The following is a 19,317-nucleotide window of genomic DNA, read 5'->3' on the forward strand; positions in this document are numbered from 1 at the left end:
GGCTTCTGAAAGCAGCCTAATGAGGTTGAGGACCTCTGTTTGAGCTCTGGAGTATATTCTCTGATTGTCTTTTATGTGAGCACATTAGTATGGCAGTTCCATGGCACCATCTAAATTAATAATGATCTATCAGTCCACATCTCTTTCAGTGTGTTGCAGCTAATTTCAGCAAAGTGAGATGTGAATCTCCTGCTCGCATTCTTTGTAGAAGATATCCAGGGCTGTCGTAAATCAGGGGGATCGAGAGCATTGCATAAAACTGCTTGCTTGCAAAACAAATATAATATCTGATTGTAATTTAGGTTTTGATATTGCACACCAAGCTATTTCAATGTATGCTTAACAATTTGCTTTATAAGCTTTATGTTCAAATGTATCTTGTGGAATAAGGTTCTTTCTGTTAGAAGGTTTTATTTCTTAGGTTAGGTAGTAGTCTAGCAGTCTATCATTCAACCAGTAGTTAAATAGTTTCTCTGTCATTCAGTAAAGATTGAATTTGAATGTTTCCTGTATATGATCACCTTCTTTATAAATGGTCTTTTCAGATCAGAAGAAAGGTGCTTTAAGTATTCCTGTAATAAACAGTTTTGCTTAGAAACTGAATCCACATTTTCCTCCTCTCTTTCTCAGCTTTGTGTCCTTAATTTTAGCGAGTCTATCCATGTCAGTTACTGTGGTAACCTGTACTACTGGCACTGAGTTTGCTTCTGCAAGCTGAACTTCTCCATATGAGATTCTGGTCACGCCACTGATCACAGCAAATGTCCTGTGCTAACTTCACAGTACAGTCACAGTAATAGCACTGAGGGATTCTTCTATTCTTTGGAAGCCTGTAGCTTTCCCTGCTACTTACATCTGTACTCAATTTCTAGACCCCCTGGCAAATCATTTATTGCAGTCTTTACCTGCCTGTGCAAGTCTCATTCTGTGAGCAGGTTTCCCAGTACACCACATGACTAAATCTCTATCCCTTACCGTGTAAATTACTGTCATCTAAGAGTCCTGTTTGTACAAAGAAGATAGTTACCTGTCTGATGGATGAGTAATAAACATTGAACTAGATTCCACTGGGACAACTGCCCCTGAGCAATTCCGGTTTTAGCAAAGTGATCTGAACATGCCCTGCAGATGATTTATATGGAAAGCACTTTTAGAGCACTTACAGTTTTTAAGTTAATTTTATCTGCAAAGTATCCCAGTGTCTTGACCCTTTTGGATTTATTTCACTGCCTAACTTCTTAGTGATAAGTAATACCTGTTAAAAAAAGAAAATAGTATTGTAAATGTATTTAGTGTAATTGCTTAACCCTTGTTCAATAAAGACAAATGCTTAGCCTTATAATTCAGATATATTACCTTTGGACAGTGGAAGTTCATTGCTGTACTTTATGTATACTTGAAAGAGGCAAGTTGCTTTTTTATTGTTTTTTTTTTTGGTCTTGTTTTCAGAAGCACAATTGCAATTTTCTCTTTATTTCTCTGCTTTTTAGCCCTGTGACTGCAGCTTCATCGGAGCCCTGAGTTCTCAGTGTGACTTAAATACAGGCTGTTGCTTCTGCCGCCCTGAATTCTCCGGGGATAAATGCTCTGAGTGCAGGTTGGGTTACTGGAATTATCCACAATGTGTTGCTTGTCAGTGCTTCCTGGCAGGGACTGATCCACAGAGCTGTGATGCAGAGCTGGGGAAGTGCTCGTGCATTGATCAAACTGGCCAGTGCAGCTGCAAGGTAGGACAATGAAGGTAGTAAGCTGATCTTATACCTGCTAGAAGTTTATTTCAAAATTCATTGACATTTGTATTTGCCTGTTCCAACAATACATGCAAACAAATCTAGTTGGTTTTTGTAGTGCATTTGCTAACTGCTGTGGGAGGAGTCTAACGTAGAGAAAGACTTAAGTGCTTATCAGTTGCTTTTTCACACACTAATCCTTGCCAGGGTAGCATCATCTTAGGCTCCCTTCTAACTTTGTTTGTTCCTAATCTTACAGAACTGTTGCCAATTTAACCCCATTCAATACAATTCTTGTTCAGATACTGGGTGAACTAGAATAAAACACATCAGTAATAACAATACGCCACAGTACTAGTTCTTTATAGTACATTGACTTAGAGAGAGTCAATAGTGATCATTTTATGAGTAGAGTTCACTGCAGTAGTATCCGTTCTTCTGAGCAGACTGCATCCAATTCAAGATCACTAAAGCAAAGACTTTTGGCATCATCACCCACAGCATTCTTATTTAGAATTGTTCTTGGAGGAACAGCACACTTAGGTGGTTTGAAAATTGTCTGGATTGCTGGGTTTAAAGGACAAAAGGTTTGACATGCAGTTAGTAGCCAGCAAGCAGAGTACCTCAGAGTCAATACCTTCGTCAGTGACGCAGATGACAGAATTCACAATGAGCGGGTTTGAGAATATTGCTTATTTGAAGGAGGTAGACATTGACATGCTGAACAGTAGAACTATAATCTAGAGGGTCCTTGAAAAGCTTGATGATTGGGAGAAAAGATACTGAATTGGAGTGGAGTAACCTCAAGAATCAGTACAGTTTGGAAGGAAAAAAGCTGAGTGGTAATACTGCTAAGAAGTATATATGGACTTTGGGGAATGGCAAACTGATTATAAGCCAACCAAGGACATAGACTTGTTGGAGCAAGTCCAGAGGAGGGCCACAAAGGTGATCAGAGGGCTGGAGCACCTCTCCTACGAAGAAAGGCTGAGAGAGGTGGAGTTGTTCAGCCTGGAGAAGAAAAGGCTCCAGGGAGACCTGATAGCAGCCTTCCAATACTTAAAGGGGGGCTGTAAGAAAGATGGGGAGAAATTCTTTAGCAGGGCCTGTTGTGATAGGATGGGGGTTAATGGTTTTAAAATAGAGGGAGGTAGATTCAGGCTGGACATAAGGAGAAAATTTTTTACTATTTGAGTGGTGAAACACTGGACCAGGTTTCCCAGAAAAAAAAGGGAAACCCATCTCATCTCTGGAAAGGGGTTCAAGGCAAGATTGGGCAGCAACCTGATCTAGTTGGAGGTGTCCCTGCTCCTTGCAGGGGGGTTAGACTAGGAGACCTTTAAAGGTCCCTTCCAACCCAAACCATTTTATGATCCTATGATTCTATGTACTGTCATTGTAAATAAGGCAACTGAACTGGATGCATTGGTCATACTGGCCAATGCATCTGTAAGGTAGGGCATCATGAAAAGCATGACCAGCAGAGGAAAATTTTTATCTCACTCTACTCAGTGCTGGTGAGACTGCATTAGAAAATGGTATCCAATTTTAGGACCTAATTCAGGAGTGTGATTGAGAAACTGGAGAGAATCCAGAGAAGGGCTACAAAGAGGCGTAGAGCAAATGATCTGTAAGGATATACTGAGGGAGCCTGACTCTTTTAGTCTGCAGAAAATAGAGACTAAGAGAAAAGGCAGTTGCAGCCTACAGCCACTTCAAAGAATAGCTGATGGAGTCAAGTCCTTTCTGACAGTGGCAAAAGTTGTGACAAGGGACAACAGCTGCAGATGGCAGCTTGGGAATTTTGAGTTGGACATTAGGAAAAAGAAAAATCACTGGGAGGGTTATGCTGCCCTGGATCACGTTATCCAGAAAGGTTGTGAAACCCCATTCTTGGAGGTTTTCAAGAACTGGCTAGCAGGTAACCTGATTGGTGATAGTCCCGCTTCAAGGAGGAGGTTTTTAAGAGAGATTCCTTCTGTCACTTCATTCTGAGTTTAAATTATAGATTCAATGGAAGAACTGTAGAACAAATTAGATTGGGAGAGACGTATGGAGGTTATCTGGTCCAGCGCCTTGTTTGACAGACGTTGCTGAGGCAGTATTTCCAAGGATGGGGATTTCACAACTTTGTGCAAACTGCTTGGCCACCCTCCCATTTTTCCAGTGTATTTGAACAGAAGACATCATATTCTGTTTCACAAATAGTGATTCATTTGATACTGAAACTATAAAAAAACTGAAGTGAGTTGATCACATGGACAGTCTGAGTAAAACTCAGCCTGATGATTAGTGATTTATGTCCTATGTCATCTTCTGAAATGGAAAAATTAAAGTATCTCAGTTCTTTCAGCCTCTCCTGATATGTGATGTGCTCCAACCCCTCTAGCCATTTTGGTGCTGCTTTCGTTGATTAGGTGCAGTATCAATGGCACTCTTGTAAGCACTAAAGAGTGGGGTTTTATGGCATTTTTAAACAGAAATGTTTCTTTGTTGGTTATTTTGAGGCTAATATAGTTACTTCTATGTTTCTGTGAAACAAAATGCAAAGCGAGTAAAATCTGCAATTTGTGACAGAAAATGGACAAATAATACAGAATTAAGTCAGCAGATTTTTTTTTCAGAATTTAAATCTAAAGTTGAATTTAAATTTAGGATTGGTTAACCTTTTGTGTAACTTTTTTGAAAGAGTTATATATTGAGGAAGCTAGATTTTTATAAAATTGTAATTGTTCCCATTTAAACCTGCTGTTATAGTTGCAGAAATGAGCTTTCAAAGGCTCAGGAGCCCTTTTGTCAGCCCTGACAAAAAGCAGCAAAATCTAAGCTAAGTACAGTGTAGGCACATTTGCTGATAGAGTTACATGTGGAAATGAGGGTTAAAAATGGTAAATCCTCAGCGGTAATGTTGGTTTCCTGTATAAGCTTTGGAAAGTTGAATTTGATTTTTAGATTGGCTTCTTCACATTACTCTCAAGAGAAAAAAAGGGGGACAGGAAAAGCTAACTAGTGCTTTCATATTGGTGATTTTAAAAAAAATACCTCAGTCTCGGTATGAAAATGGTTTTAAAAGGCTATGCATAAATTATTGTGTATTTGGCCCTATCTGGTATAGCTTTTTATTTGGACTAATTGAAAAATGAAAATAAAAGCATTGACATTACAACAGTGAAACATTTCAGCCTTATTAATAGTGTTCAATGATGAGGAAAACAGTCACGAAGAGGGGAAAGCTTTTCTTGACAATATTTCCATTAAAATGTGTTTCTCAACAAGAACGTTTAGTACTGTACCTTAAACATTCTAACTTGTCAAAGCTAATTCCTATTAAACAAAAGGCTTAATTAACCTGGCAATTTCAGAAGGACATATTTTTTTTCTTATCTTATCAATCAGTTATTGAGCATGTCATGGCCAAAGTACCATTTGATTTTTCTGTGCTTACAGCTGTCAGTATGAAGCCAGCATCCATTCCTCAGAGCTACTCGGTGGATACAAATGCAAATGCCTCAATTGCGTTAGTTGTGTATCTTTGCATATACACATGATAAGAAGCTGAAAAGTTCCTTGAATATTTTCTTGTGCTTATGGTTATTCCTTTCCGCGCCCTGTTATCATTACTGTATGATTTTATTTTTCTTATTACTACCTCGAAATAAAGCTTGGGGGTTTTTTTTGTTTTTTTTTCTTGTTTTTCTTTTTAAATATTCTCTTTCTTCCAGGTTAATGTGGAAGGTGTCCAGTGTGACAGGTGCAAGGCTGGTACATTTGGTCTCTCTGCCAGAAACCCACTTGGCTGCAGCAGTTGCTATTGCTTTGGCCTGACTACACAGTGCAGTGAGGCAAGGGGGCTGACTCGCACGTGGGTGAGTAGGAAGCTGCTGAGCCATGTAATGCGATAATGTTGTTTCCTGCTGGCATCTTTTAGTCAGGCACTGAGAGGTAGCTAGAAAATGGCCAAACATTTAAGCAATCATTTTCCTCTTTATTCTTTGAGAAGTGGAGAGAGCAGTATGTTCCATTAGACAATCGGGGTCAAAGCATTAAATGTGAATAAGTAGTAAGAAAATCAGTGATAGGATAGCTGACGTCAAGCCAAAGTAAAGCTATTAAAACCCAGGAATGGGCAAGCTATTTGTGTGGGGAAGTTATGCAGCCCAGTGCACTGTAACATAGTCTGGTATATGACACATGATTTACCCAGGTGTATTCAAGGGTCACAGATGCTTGTTGTCCAGCATAGATTTCCTATGGTTCAATTAATCTGTTGCTTTTTTTTAATTAAAAAAAAAAAAGGAGTTTATTGAAGCTCTATTTAAATTGAAGAATGGGAGGGTATAATCCATCAGAGCAAACAAAGAGCTCTCCACCTTTTTTTGTAGAGGACCTTGAGACCTGTACTAGACTGACAAATAAGGCAGACTGGATGTCTCCATTTATCTGTGCAACGAGCGCAAAACACACATTGAGACCACTGCTGTCCATCGCTGCTGTGCCAGCTCCTCAATTACATCCTGGAGGAGCTGTTTCTAATGGAAAATGACCAGTTGAGTCCCCATGTATGGTCAGTCATATCTCTGCGAGAAAGCGTGTCAGCCATAGAGGGAATGTCTGCCTAATGCAAATTGGCCAAAGCCCCTGACTTATTTCATGCACGAGCATCAACTGGATAAGGATACTTTAGGCTGAAATCAAGGTGTGATCTCTCGGTTAAAGTAATATGAATAGTACCCATCTCTCCTTCACTGTTCAATCCAATAGCACCTCTTTCCCTTCCCAGTGGATGAAGTGATCATGATCTGATCAGTTTTTCTCATTATTTCAGTTTTGCCCATCATATGCTGGTAGGCTGGAGATAAAAGGCTGTACAAGGCTGACAAGTTATAAAATGTAATCAAGTTCCACGACAGCAACAGTTCTGGAAAATTGTGCTTTGACCTTTATGAAAGCACAAAGCAGAAACATAGTTTAAACCTCCTGATTATTTTGTGTCTCTTGATTAATTTCCTTCTGCATTTATGCTCATATCTCAACAAGTATGTCCATGCCTCATTTAGTTTTTGGTACTCTGATCTGTTTCAGAATTGATTCAGAGTTGTAAACTGAGGGAGACTGGGTTCTGCCAGCTACTGGTAGCTATTTCAGATACTTTCAGGTGCTTTAAATGGCATTATACGTGTTTAAACAAGCAAATCCTGTCCTCTATGACAATAAGGCAAGGCTGATCTGAAATTCAAATATATGGACCACTTTCTTGATGTGTGAAGTAGTGAACAGTAAAATATGGTTATGATAGGAACTCAGGAAATCTCACTTAGCGCTGGCAATGTTAGGAATGCTTCCATGTCTGGTCAGTCTAGACATGCTGCTGTAAATGGAAATACCAAGATGCTTAAAGTACACTACAGGGCTTGGTTGATTCCTCATTGCCCGATCCCTGTCTTGTGAACAGCCTGTTGATGTGATGACTGTTAGATATATGACTCTGCATTTGGTTTCTTTGTTTTCCTCACTCTTTGGGAGAAAGCCATTTTGATACCAGCCTTTAATTTGTTCACACGCTTCCTGTGATACTTTCATCTGCACAGAATTTCTAAGACTCTTACTAGAGTTTTTGATGAAAATAATTATTTCTTTGTAATGCTATTGAAACTCTTTCAACAAGTATAAGAAAATTACAAGTGTCTAAGTGGCATCCTTGTATTTTTCATTAAATCTGAATTTAGAGTTACAGAAACCCTGAGCCCTCACTCAGTACATGTTACCTGGAGAACTCTTAGCTTGACTACTGTGTAAAAGTACCAAGGAATCAGGCACGGTGTTCCTCAGCCCCAGTAATGTTTAAGTGTTGGTAAGAAATAATGCTGCTTTGTAAGGTACATTTCTCACACTCTGAACGGAAGAGACCCAAATCTGAAATACCAGTATAAAAATCAATTTGATAAAATTCATGGGATCACTTGCTGATGAAACTGTTTTAACCAATGCTAGTATGTTCTTTGTTAACATGCAGATAAGGTGCAAAAGGCTTGAGGGGGAAGTTGTTATTATCACTGTTGATACCTGAAGGAGTAGTAAGACTGTTTTGTGACCAGTTGCTCATAATGTGAAAAGAAATGACCTAGAAATAATTTTTTAAAGAGTTAGAATTTAAAGACTAACACTTCAGGGGGAAAAATAGACTTGATTTTCTTCTCAATTTTTTTGAATATGCATAGGTGGTCTTGAAGCCAGAGCAATTGATACTGCCGCTGGTGGATGAACAGCTTCAGCGCACTACTCTTTCAGGGATTGTATTCCAGCCTCCTGAAATAGTAGCAAATATAGAACAGGTGATGCAGGATCTTCACTCAGAACCTGTTTACTGGAGACTTCCAGAGCAGTTTGAGGGACGAAAGGTAAACATCAAATTCCAGTGAATACTGACATGGATTTATATGTTTTTAAAATCTGACATTTGTATTTTGCAATGCCTTTTTTCCCTCCCCGTAAAACGTGTCATCACACAGTGGAAGGTACTTCAAAATAAAAAAAAAAATTAAAAAATCATCCCATTATTAAAAATTATTTTCTCTGTTTCATGGAAAGTCATAAGTCTGTAGCATAAACACTAAACATTTATTTTGCACTTTTGATATTTCTTTGTTTGGCTTGGGAAAGTTTAGATCTTTCTTTCTCTAAACACAAACTTTGGGGCACACTAAGATACATGTAAAGCAATAGATAACATTTTGGTTTTAGTGTAGTACAGTAACAAATTGCCAGTAGGTATTTTTGAACACAGCCCTCGTTCCACAAGCATGTATTGCTGTTTTCTGCCATGCACACATTCATCAGACTGCACACGGGTGCAGAGTGTATCTAGCTCCTACATATGCCCAGGAATTTATTTTTAGCTAACTGAAAATGAGATTTCTTTTTGTACTTTTGTATTTTGCTTTCTTAGCTTACCGCTTATGGAGGGAAACTGAAATATGCCATCTACTTTGAAGCACGAGAAGAGACAGGTTTTACTACTTACTACCCACAAGTCATCATAAGAGGTGGGCCTCCCACCCATACAAGAATTATTGTCCGGCATGTAGCTGCCCCTCTGATTGGGCAACTGACAAGGCATGAGATAGAGATGACAGAGGTAACATTTCTATCTGCTTTTTTCCCCAGAACTTAAGTACTTGGTTCTTTTTAATACCGTTAATAATCTGGTTTTGTATTACTGTCTTTCAGCATGAATGGGAATATTATGGTGATGACCAAAGAGTGAGAGGCACTGTGCCCTGGGAATATTATCATGATAACCCAAATGTCAATAGGACGATGTCCCAGGCCGATTTCACATGGAAGCATTATGGAGATGACTCGAGACCCAGTAGAGCTGTATCCCGGGAAGACTTCCTGAATGTGTTGTATGATATTCATTACATTCTTATAAAGGCTACTCATGGCAATATCATGAGGCAGAGCAGGTACGTATTTCATGCAGTGGTCTGAAATAGTACAATAGTCACAGATAACCTGACAGAGCTTCCCAGCAGAATTTTATTCATAACATAAGCTATAAGCAGTTGCTGACAAGAACAGGAGTTAGCATTCAGGATAACAGAAGATGCAGGAAGGTGAAATTTTATTCAATAGAAAATTTAAATCACAATAGGCAAATGAAATCCTTGTTTTCAGGATCCTAGAACAGAGAACACATGTAAGCATGTGTATCCTGAAATAAACCCAAAGTACTTTTTGAATAAATATCTACTTTATGAAAACATGATGCTGTAATTAAATATAAAGGTTAGCATATGAAGGAATTTTCTCTTGCAGGTGGGAAATGAGGTAAAAAGTCAACAATGAAAGAGTACTCCTTTAATGAAATGTTACTTCATCCAGTATTTTCAGGGCAGATATATTCATCATTTTCTCTTCAGTTTATTCATTAATAGATGGTGGTATAAAGATAACACTAAATTTGAAGTGCGCATCAGACAGCAAGATGAGGGGAATAATACAAAAATCTGCTGCAATCTAAAGGTCAGCTATAAGATTTTTCTGCTTTGAAAGGAGTAGTGAATTGAACAAAGAAGGAACAACTGCTTAGTTACCTATTCTTCAAAGAGGGGTCTGTTGTTTACAACATATCACCAGGTGAACATGATTCAGTAATGATATTCTTGTTGAGAAATGCAAATATTCTAGCTGCATATATAAACAGGTACGGCCTATAAAGTGCAAAAAATGAGTCTTTTACTTCCACCAAACACTAGTAAAGCCTGAGCATCAAGTTTCGGATACTGGAATTCAAGAAAAAAAATATCAAAGTGTTCAAAGGAGAACAGTCACAGGTCAGGAAGTATCACCTATGAGAGAAGATGTAAAGAACAAGATTTATTTAGAAATTAGAAATTACCTTAAGATCCATAAAATGATGTCACAAAGAGAAATAAAAGAATCAGTTCTCTGTTGCCATGGTGGGTAAGTCAAAAAAAGAAACGAGTTTAAACTTCAGCAGGAAGGGTTCATGTTAGACAGGAGAGAAAAATTCCGGGGGGGGCAAAGAGTTTCTGGAATAGATTACGTAAACTATTCCTAAAAGTTTTTGATAACAGTATCCTTTGCAAGCAGAATTTATTAGCAAGGACACAGAAATAATTGGAGATAAACTCCAGAGGTCCTTTCTATGATTTTGTCATAAAAGTGACAGGCTAAAATTATTTCTAGATTTCTAGGTCACAAATATGTCTATAAGAACATGACCTTTGATGTTTATGAGGGTGAATAGTAGGGACAGATACAATGCAACATTACAGTGTTATGTGACAGAAAGCACAGTCATTGCTGCTATTGTCTCTATTTCAAGTATATCATTTACAGAAAGTATTCATCCAGCTTGCACTGGCTAGATGCTAATGTTTTACATTGGTTTCATTTATTTTTGGCATAGTCAATTCAGGATGTTGTATTACAAGCATAGGGAACTCTGTGGAAGGATATAGGGAAGTAACCCCAGTGTGCCATAGAAAATTTGAGAAGCATACCCATGTTTTGTGTCTGTTTCTTCCTTCCCTTCCCTTTATGCACTACAGATCCTAGTTCTGCTGTGGAAGCAAAAACTAAATACTATCTCAGTGCAAGCAGCATAAGTTATGAAAATGAGCCTCGGTTTTCATGATTTTGTTCTGAGATGCATATGAGCATCGTGACTGAACTAGACCTGCATTGCAATGCGCCACCATTTTATCAAGGCTACCTAGTGTAATGAGGCATAGAACAGAGAAGGACTTTTCAGTTTCAGGGCAGGTTTGCAAGGTGGTGCTTAAAGAACCAAAATGTATTTTTACAGTATGGCATTTCAGAATGTGACATTTTATGTGACAGGAGGACTTAGCGAAGAGTTCATCTGTTCTTTCTGGTAACTCTCCATCTGAAGTCATGACCTTGCATATTGTATTGAATTTGATTTTGGAATTGGTTCTGTTACCATAGATTTTTACGATCTGTCTGGTATACATAGGTAATATTCATCACATGGTATCTGAGACTTTAAGTAGAAAATAAACAACAGGGATACATTTTTTTTTTCAAGTTAGCACCTTATATGATTTCAGAGGAAATTTAGCTTAAGACCACAAAATAAATCCCCTAAAATGTTTTTAAAGGTTAGTGGAATATTAGCTTGCATAAGAATTGAAGGATTTTATTAAAAATAGTCTGAGAGCCTCTAAAGGACAATATTTATACTCAGCTTTAAAGATATGTTTGAATTAAGTGACTTATAATAAAGCATTTGTTTAAATAGAGTGTGTTGTGCTTTCTAAATAAGGACCCTGTTCTAAACTAGTAAAGCTTCTCCTTCTACCTGGCTGTGCGTAGTAGAAAAGTATGCAGCAAAAGAAACTGGGGAGGAGAAGAATATTATATAGGAAGTATTTAAAATTTTTGTAAGGTTTTTAATAGTGCCTTAATTTCAATTGCAAAGTTTAAAAGCTGCAGGTAAGTGATAAACTACAGGAAAAGCATTTTAAAATAAAGTCAAAGCAGCAGCAGCAGTTGGAAGCATAAAAATAGCCCGGTTCTAGTGTTAGCGCTATATTAGCTATATCGTTTAGCAGCAATGCTAATGTTATTTCTGCTTCAAAGCTGCAGCATTACTAGTGATTTAGAGATTTCTGCTCAGAATCCAAAGCTAAACATTTTTCTCCTATATTGTTCATTTTGTTGCCCTCTTTTTCGTATTCACCGCTCTAAATTGAAACATTTATTGTATTAGATTTTGTTTTGCTTTTCAGGCAACTGGGCTGTAATAATAAATGAGTTTGAATTGGAAGTATGCTTTCAATTTGACTGTGAATTATTTCAATATCCCTGACTCTGATCAAGTAGGAGTTGTTGGGCTGTTGCCTATTAGACATGTTCCGAGAATCAACCAAGCCTGACCTTCCTTAAGTAACATTTTCACACAAACAACAGGTAGCTTTGTGGTCCCAGAGTATATTATTATGTAAATATAGCTTTCTGACAGTAAATAGGTTTTTTGCAGCACACAGACCATCGCCGCAGTCTTGAAGATGATGGGGAGGCGGATTTCATTTTGTTTTTTCCATTAAATGTACAGAGATTTCAACATAAGTTTACATTGACATATCAGATCTGAATGGTTTTGCCCTCTTTATTTTTAGTCTTCTATTCTGACCTGGCTTTGTTTGCTTGGGTTTTGTTGTTCGGTTTCCCTGCTTCAAGAACCCCTTTCTTCTGGTAGTAAGAAGAGAACACAGGGTTTAAGTTACTAGATAATTTGGGGATTTTGCATTGACACAAGGTATCAAGAGGTATGGGTCTGATCACCTAAGCTCAATCACAAAACTCTCATCTAGTTCAGCGGTGGGCATTTGCTTTCCCTGCAGTCATCCTGGCATAGGTGCCTATATCCCAATGTGCAGAAGAAGAGTGTCACTCAGTCGCTCGATAATCAAGATTTGGGAGTAGATTAACAGACTGTGAGGATGAAGAGGAGTTGAGCAGTTCTGTGGGCTCCACAGCATTAGCCTTTTGCACAGATGCTTAATGGATAGACTCTGGCAGCGTTAGCGACGTTTATTCAGCTAGTTAGTCGCATATTCTTCAACATGTTCTTTCAGGTTGGCAATATATTTGAAGCTTTAAAATTTACACTATTCTCCCCTTTTGTTTCTCAAAGACAGTAAGGGGTTCCAGATCATAGCATTCCTTTAAACAAACTAACAACCCCCCAAAATAAAGAAGTAAGCTAAAAGAACAGCATTGCAGTACATTAGGATTAAGTGTATTTCATTACATATTAAGTTTGTTGTCTTTGTCCATGATGTACTCAACCCTACTGGGCAGATCAGCATGCATGCTGGAAAGACAGGGAGTGGTTGAGAGGCAAGGATATTATTATTCATACAATCAAACAAATGTTTGAAAAGTTAAAATTTTGGAAGCTGTACCATGAAGCATATCCATTTCTGATACTAGCAGCTGCTTCTGTAGTAGGATTTCTTGTTTGCTTCAAACTGTTTCTTTATGTGTCTAAATGATCCTAAGAAAAAAAAAGTACTATCTGCCTATAGATCTTAAAATTCCTGCTAAAAAGGCAAGTGTCCAATGTCTTTGAAGTCTGCTCTAGAGCTTGTTAGGTTGCTTTAGTTGCTGAGGATAATTTTTTTTTTAATAGTTGCCTCATTAAAAGCTCAGTTGGTGAACAATTTTATTGCCATACCTATAAGAATCATTAATTGGAACTGCATTTAGTATGTGACTTCCATTTCTTAACAAGTCCCTCCAAATGAAGAATCAGGTATGAGCTTTTGTTAATAGTTTGGCTGAAAAGAGATTTTAAAAAAGAGATAGGTTCAAACAGGAGAGAAGAGTTAGTAATACTATTGCCTAGAAATGGAAAATAAGACAGAAGGTAGTGGTAGTTTTGTTATTTCCTTAGGAGAGGCAACGATAGTGCTGTTTGTCTCCTGTAGACCAAGTAGCCTACAAGCAACCAGATAAGACCATTTTATCCCATGCCAGCTGACTATGAACTAACCAGGTTTGAATTAGTGCTTGACTAATCTCATTAGAGATGTTTGCTCCTTTCTTTCAGGATTTCTGAGATCTCAATGGAAGTTGCTGAAGGCAGCACTGTGTCTGGGATGACTCCTCAGGCTCACTTGATTGAGAAATGTGACTGCCCATTGGGTTATTCTGGTTTGTCTTGTGAGGTACAGTACTAACGTGACTTCCCATAAAAGTCTTTATACCTTCTTCAGTCCATTCATTAGTCAGGTGTGATAAGTAATTAAAGTGTGAGTTCATTTAACTAGCAACAACTCTCCCTTAATTTAATTACTGCATTCTTTCTCAGGTATCTCTTTCACAAGGAATTTAAGCACTTTTTTTTTTTTTTTTTTTGCTTTAGGCAAATATGCCACTGAAACCATGGTGATGACTCAAATACTTAGAATACAGGAAAGTGAGCTTTACTGGGTCAACATCTCTGAGGCTGAATTGTGTGACTGATGTTGACTGATCAAGCATTTTTGGACAGATAACAGTATAAAACTGCTGTAATGTACTGTATACAACAGATTGTACTATGTTACCATATTATGGTAACATAATACAAAAGGCTAAACTATATGCAAATTCTATCATGACCACGATTTGCAGAATCTGTAGAGAAAAACACAGGAAACCTCTATGTCCAATTGAAAAAAAACCAACTGATTCTATAAATTATTGATACTTGTAAGTAAACGATAAATTAACATTTGTAATAGTGACTAATTAAAGGTTACATACTGCTTATCCTGAAAAGTTAAAGATCTGTCAGTTGAATGAAGTTCACCATACACAGTATAAAAACTAATTTGTAAACAAAGAAGTTAAAATAATGCTATTAAAATTGTAGCACCAAGCACTCTAAACAGAGCCATGCAGAATTTTAAAGTCCCATTCTGTAAAGGCTTTCCAGATTTTTCAGTTTGCCTTGTCTGACATTTAAATTCCCATATAAAGTTTTAATAGCTGTGTGATTGATTGAAATATTTTGTTTTGAAAAAAAGCTAAACAGCATTTCAATTTTTATTTCTTAAATGCTTGTATTATAATGAATAACTCAGTAACAGAATGTTAAAAGAGAAGTAATTTCAAAAGCAAAACTTGACATTTCTGAACATTCTGAACACTGAGTCAAAAAGGCAGTTCATAGTTCAGAACCTGTAGATTCCTCATATTGATCATTCCTCTTAAAACTGTTCCAAAAGCATGCCTTTGTGGACCAACGCTAACAGGATGAAAGTTGTCCATTTTGCTTTCATTTTTTTGTGCTTGACTACTCAAAATAGCACTGCAAATGCATTAAAAATGTAGATGAGAACCATTCTGTAGGATGTCTGTGCTTGATGAAAGAAGCTTCATTGAAGATGTTTTCAAAGTTTTAGGAAATGTCTACTGCACATGTTAAAACTATTAGTTTTCTGAGTACTTATAATTTATCTAAGTGGATCTATGAAAGTACATTGAAAAGGTCCGATGAGTTCTGGTAAATATCTTTCCATTTTACTTCCCACAATTATTATTCTTCCAGTGCTGGTATAGAACTTCCGTAAGATCATCTTGCTCAGTCCATACACAAAAGCTTGCCTCCTTTCTAATTTCAGTACCCCTTATATAAGTGATGGAGCTGCTTGTAAAGAGGAGCAGAGATTCTGGAACATGGTCCAAATAATGTATTTTGCTTTATTCTTAGAAGCAGTCTAATAACTGTGTCTTAAAATAAAATAAAATAGATCAGATACTAATGCAAACTTTTATCCTGAACCATTGAAGTTTGGTAAGTTTCTAACTCATTGAACACTGGGAGAAAAGTGTTGGTCAACTCGGCGAACTTGGTGCTCCTTATACATGTATTACTTTTTTTTTTTCTTACCTAAAAATTGTCATGCTGAAGACTGCATGTTTCAGAAGTGCCCAAGTTTTGTAGAAAATTGTCTGACTTGTATGCTTTTGTAAAATTTATCTTATGATAGATACCAGAGAAAGTATTTAAGACATAATACTTTGCAGAATAGAAGTTAACATTTTTCACTGTATGTGCTCTTGATGATGAGACTGGCAGTCTTTCTGTGTGCAAACCAGTATGTTTTTATTATTAAGCAGGACTAGCAATTCCAAATGCCTTTGTTGCAATTGCTAGGTGGAGGTAGCAGGAGAAACCAGCTTGAGTATTCTGCAAATTCCTCAGACATCCTGAATAAGCGGGTTGTTGTAAAGGGTTTCCCCAAGCTAGCGATGGGAGAAAATTTGTAGCGAATAAATGAAGGGAAAGATGCCTTGTTATCTGCGAGAACTCTGGTCCCTTCAGATGTTCTACAGGATTATGTTATGCAGCAAATGAGGCAAAAGGAACAGTGAGTTCAAAGGAAATATATGTAAGGAAGTGAATGAAGTAATTTTCTTTACACACTATTTTGGTAAGGACATACACCTGACTGTGTGGAAATATATAGGAGAAATTAATGGGCTCCAACATTTGCTCAGAAGTACAGATTTTTTTTAAATTACTGTAGCAAATTGCATTTTCAAAGGAAAAGCTATGATAATGTAATTAGAACTTTATTTTAATTTACACTCACCAGGAGCTGGAATAAGTGTCTTGGTTGCAACCTTCATACTTTGTGCTTAGTTGTGCAATCTTCACATGCTCATAACTTAGTTTATTTTTAGTGTACTCAGTGCTCAGTGAAGGTTCTGGTGTGTTCTGTGAAGGTTTATTTAATTTCAGCAGGAGAAAAAAGCATCTGATACGCAGGCATTTTTAAAGAAAATGCTAACAGGGTATATGTATCTATTCCATGATTTATCCTGTAATTGCATTGTGAGGACTATGTGCACAGCAGTTTTTACTAGAAGTGACATTTATATCTTTTTTCTTTTTTTTTTTTTTTTTTTTTTTTACATCTAGGCTGAAAAAGCCATGCTAAGAATTTCCCTAATGGTTACTTCTGAAAAACTTCCAAACTAGTAATGAAAAATGTAGTCTGCTTCATCTTTTGTCTGTGTCCTGTTCCATCTCAGAAATGCTTAGATCAAAATAGATGAGGAGAGTGTCAATAGCATATCAGAAAAAACAGTTAGAGATTAGATTTGTTTGAGGATGTACCATATATTTATACCTCAGTCCTGAAGTTACTGAGAACTTGTAAAGCTGTGCTTTATAGCATTTTATGTTTGGACAAGCACTCTTCTGGGGATGGAAAGGGAGGATAAAATTAAGAAATTGTAGTAAGAAACAAAATTACTTTCATTTGACATTATTTATCTCAATTGGAATTCTTCACAAACCATGAAAAAAGCAGATAGACTGTGTCTATGCTTCAAGGATCTTAATGTGGTCTAAGTAAAAATAAAAGAGGAAAAGCAGAAGTAAGTTAGATTACTTTCTTTGTAATTCTAAAAAAAATAATTATGTTTATGCTTTTTCCATAACTTAGACTCCTGGAGGTTTTGGCAATGATTATAAAACTGTCAGAGTGGTGTCATATGAATAGAATCTAGCATGTCAGCTAGTCCTTGACTGAAGAATCCTGCTTTTAATCACAAAAAGTTACTTACTCCAGATTCACTTTTGTTTTATTTTGCATCCATTTAATTGCTTTGTGAAAAGTGTGCTATTCACACTCTTCCCAAAAATTATGGTCAACAGTAGGAAATGACCTCAACAGACAGCCTTCACAGGCTCCTGGCACCTCTAGGAGGTGGGGTTTATACGTGGGACCAGGGAGTTGTCTGTATGCACTTACCCCTAATGGCCTGAACTAACAAAATGGTCCTGTTTGTATTTGTATGCTGCCATATTCTGGGAACTGTGTAGACACGTTCATACATTAGCATAATAAGCCTGAAATAAAGATTTTGGGTGCTTGATTTTGCATGTGCCAGCTTTGCTACTAGTTTTTGGGTTGCTCTCGGAATTTTATTGCCAAGCTAGGGTAGAGGAAATTTAGTGATAGATAAATCTAATTTGGGGCTAATAGTCCCAAGACATGCAAAACCTTAAATATTTTGAATTCTGTACTTTTATGGTCTTTAAATTATATAGCTATGAATAAAGCAGCCATGCAACCAGGTTTTTTACTATTATTGTTCCACTTTTGCTTGTTACCCATCAGGTAGTATGTAGGCAGATATTAGCTTGTCAAACCTGAAAAACTCACCAAGGGTGAAGGAATCAGAATCATTATGCTTGCTCTCTACAGTCCATGCAAAAACATTATTTCTAAAACAAACCTTATTCTTAAGAAGTGAAAGGAATGATGCTTGATGCACAGTGAGAACAGTGAGGTGTTCTGCATCTGAACGGAAGGTCTTTCAGGCTGTAATATGAAAAGCCTGGTGCCAGTGGAGTGCTCCAGGGATTTTTCAGCTATGTTTTCAATTAGGGCTAGCTCTTGTTATCTGTGAAGTACTGTATATTGTTTGTAACACAGCTGGAAGCCTGTCAGGTTCTCTTCACAACTTGTAAAAACTGGTTATTGGAAAGATGAGCTTGCAACGCTCCCCATACCTAGTCCACTCTGTAATGATTTGTTTTCTTCTGCATATTTTTTATTGCAGTCATGCTCTGCAGGATTTTATAGGCTTCCATCTTCACCTGCGGGAAGGACACCTGCTCAGTCCTTAGGTGCCTGTGTTGTATGTCAGTGTCACGGACACAGTACTATGTGTGACCCTGAAACATCAATTTGTCAGGTATTAAATTTCTGAACTTATGCACTAGGTTAATCTTAATGTAAAATTCATAAGGTGTATAACTGCTCTAAAAAAAATAGAGGGCAATATTTTAATCCAATTTTGCTTAAGTAGCTTAAGTGTTAAAGTTAAAGGAGCATCAAAAAAGGAAACCATCTACCTTTAAAGTTTTCCCTTCTGATTTTCTAAGTTCAGATTATGCAGTGCTTTATTGACTCTTAATTACTGTTTGTGTAAAAAGAAAAACTAAATATCTGCGAACTAAAGAGGCAATGTACCATGTGTAATGCAATAAATGCAACACTGCTCTTGCATGTAATAATATGTGTGACTTGATACAGTAAGATTGAATTTTAATTGATTATTTCTCCTGGCTCAACAACTGGAACAAAAGAGGGAAAGAAGGATGAATGGGATAAGAAATTCCATAGGATGCATCTGGCTAGCTACAGCCCTCCATTCTTTCTCCTTGTAAAGCCCATATATAACTCAGCAGGCATTTGATAGATGCTTAAAGCAAGCAGTCCCACTGTGAATCATATCAGGGAGAAATTATGAATCAAAATAAGTTTGAATCTCTGAGGCTGGGAACAAAATATTGTCTACTTTCTTGTAATTATCAAATACAACTTTCATTCTGTCTCCTTCCTCTGCAGAATTGTCAGCACAATACTGCTGGTCACCACTGTGAGAGATGTGCGCTGGGATTTTATGGCATTGTCCAAGGCTCTCCGGATGACTGTCAGCCTTGTGCTTGTCCCCTATCCATTTCTAATAACAAGTAAGTAAGCAGACTCATGATGCAGAATTACCTTTCCAGCAAGCAAGAACT

General features: G+C 37.2%; 1 protein-coding gene across 4 annotated transcripts in view; it reads left to right on the forward strand.

The window, feature by feature from the left end:
- LAMA2 (laminin subunit alpha 2) overlaps positions 1-19,317 on the forward strand; it is a 364,351-nt gene that overhangs the window by 233,830 nt on the left and 111,204 nt on the right. For all 4 annotated transcript variants that reach the window (XM_086743476.1, XM_086743477.1, XM_086743478.1 and 1 more), the window contains exons 23-30: positions 1,491-1,727; positions 5,453-5,596; positions 7,949-8,128; positions 8,677-8,865; positions 8,958-9,196; positions 13,837-13,954; positions 18,351-18,485; positions 19,142-19,266. In XM_086743476.1, the coding sequence (XP_086599602.1) occupies positions 1,491-1,727; positions 5,453-5,596; positions 7,949-8,128; positions 8,677-8,865; positions 8,958-9,196; positions 13,837-13,954; positions 18,351-18,485; positions 19,142-19,266 (1,367 nt within the window). The remainder of the gene's footprint in view (positions 1-1,490; positions 1,728-5,452; positions 5,597-7,948; positions 8,129-8,676; positions 8,866-8,957; positions 9,197-13,836; positions 13,955-18,350; positions 18,486-19,141; positions 19,267-19,317) is intronic.

This window comes from Chlamydotis macqueenii, chromosome 3 (assembly GCF_036417535.1).
Source record: "Chlamydotis macqueenii isolate bChlMac1 chromosome 3, bChlMac1.mat, whole genome shotgun sequence".
Classification (NCBI taxonomy): Eukaryota; Metazoa; Chordata; class Aves; order Otidiformes; family Otididae; genus Chlamydotis; species Chlamydotis macqueenii.